This window comes from Morone saxatilis, unplaced genomic scaffold, assembly GCF_004916995.1.
Source record: "Morone saxatilis isolate NCDOM2014 unplaced genomic scaffold, NCSU_SB_2.0 Contig0, whole genome shotgun sequence".
NCBI classification, from domain to species: domain Eukaryota; kingdom Metazoa; phylum Chordata; class Actinopteri; family Moronidae; genus Morone; species Morone saxatilis.
In genome coordinates, this window is record NW_023339650.1 from 276,122 (window position 1) to 278,191 (window position 2,070).

General features: G+C 38.7%; 1 protein-coding gene across 3 annotated transcripts in view; it reads right to left on the reverse strand.

Moving 5' to 3' along the window:
- arhgef4 (Rho guanine nucleotide exchange factor (GEF) 4) overlaps window positions 1-2,070 on the reverse strand; it is a 110,580-nt gene that overhangs the window by 81,843 nt on the left and 26,667 nt on the right. Inside the window, exon 1 of one of the 3 annotated variants that reach the window (XM_035669316.1) lies at window positions 1,996-2,070. The exons of the other annotated variants lie outside the window; for them this stretch is intronic. Coding sequence (XP_035525209.1) covers window positions 1,996-2,034 — 39 coding nt within the window. The 5' untranslated portion in view covers window positions 2,035-2,070. The remainder of the gene's footprint in view (window positions 1-1,995) is intronic. 3 annotated transcript variants of the gene reach the window in all.

The window sequence follows — 2,070 nt, forward strand, 5'->3', positions numbered from 1 at the left end:
ACCCGATACTGATAATTCCTGATATTACATTTTTTAGTGAATATCAGCCGATATCGGACATCCCTAGTTGTGACATCATGAATCCTGCTGGTACATCCATGTGCTTCCCCTCCAGCAAAGCTCCAGTATGAACCGCTGGGCTCCCAGTGGACAGAGGCATTGGGTGTGGATCACTCGATGGAATCCAGCTCTGAGCTCCACTCACATACCTCAGTTCTGAATCACACTGCTGAAGTATCAGCCCCCAACCATCCACACACAGTCTGTAATGCTGGATATACCACTGGAAGTTATGAATCAATGTTTTTGTTATCTTTAGGAACTTTACATCCAGGCAGGAAATATCCACAAATACTAATACTAATTTGCAACATATTCTGATAAACTGTTATGTAAAACATCTGTACTTAAACTGGGTATTCCAGTGATTTAGAATTACAAAGGCTGACATATCTTGACTTTGTCCCTAGTAGAGTCACAGCACAGGGAGTACTGGTAAAATGATTCGTTGTTAGATCTATTAGATATAGTTAACACTAAGCCTTTCAGCTGTACCAGCTACTAACAGGTAACAACATAATGCTTTGATTGATTATTTGAGTTCATTTAGGTCAACTATAGACAGACAGAAACAATGCTTGGGAAAAGAGTTATTATTTTGTACATCAGACGTCTTCTTGAAGTTTGGCAACCTATCAAAAAATAATAAATGACTAGCTGTGATTGTGATATACAGTTTAACCTCCAAAAACACTGGATTCTACGCAAAGCAATAGCAATAGCATCTTTCCCTAAACTCAAATAAGACTTCCATGTCAGCTACCATCTGTGAGTTTCCAACAAAATCTCCATCTAGGTTTATGTTGCCGATCTGAGTGAGGGGCTAAACTACAATAAAAATCAGGACAACATAGTATATGAACATTATTTCCATGACTGAACCAGATTTTCCAGGTTTTCCAGGACACAAGGGAACCCTGTGTATGAACACCTGTGTCGCACTCTGTTGAGGAGATGATTACATCCACGTCACATTCTCACAGGTGTTAAAACTTAATCTTGTAATTAATTAAGACAGCTGTCAAATAAAGTTAATATACAGTGCAATCTAGTCTTCTGAAGTCTGTGTGAAGTAAATGAAAAAGACTCATTTAAAGTTCAGATGCATCACAACTGTACTTGAACAGTTGATATATAATGTTTGATGTAGTTTAGCAGATGGGAGGCAGCAGATGCTCTAACAGCTAAAGAGTTCACACTACTGTCAAAGCCTCATCCCCACAAAAGCTGATAATACCCTCATGTTCATTTGATGTGTCCTCTCTACCTAAATAATGATGAAGCATTATTTCAACTCACTGTTATAATTCAGATATTGCCTCACCAGTAAAACCAGCTGTCAGTGTACAACCACAGCTAAGGATGGCGTTGAATGGGGGTCCAAGAGGCCTCCTGGACCAGAGAAACCCATCAGATGACAGTCATTTAACCAGTGGTAAAAGAAAACCTTAAAAGGCAGCAGCGTGTTAAACTCCAACACCTGGAGTGTTTGAGAAATAAGATCCTGATTAAGTTCTGTCCCAACCTGTCACAGCCTGTTACTGCTATCACACTGAATAAATGAGCTGAGATTGGTTCCTACACAGGAACTGTGCACAGTGATGACGATGCGTAGTTATGATAAACAACAGGAAGTAAGTAAGTAAGTAAAACTTTATTTATACAGCACCTTTTTGACACAGAGATCCGAAGTGCTTTCCAAACAACAAATAAATAAACATATCAACACACGGAAAACAAACATAAAGTAGCATGTAAAACAAAACAAAGGAAGATTAAAACAAAAGGAGGGATAAATTAAAAGAGACACGACAGATGAGAAGTGAGGAAGTGAGGTAGGCAAGACAGAATGAATCACTTTTCATCATTTTGGGAGTTAAACTACACAACAAAGAACTGGAATCAGCAGACTAAAAGCAAAGTGAGAAGGCTTACCTGGAAGATAGTGTGCAGGAAATACATAACACTTAGCATTCTTGAAGAATTCAGTCAGAGAGAGACAGACAGACA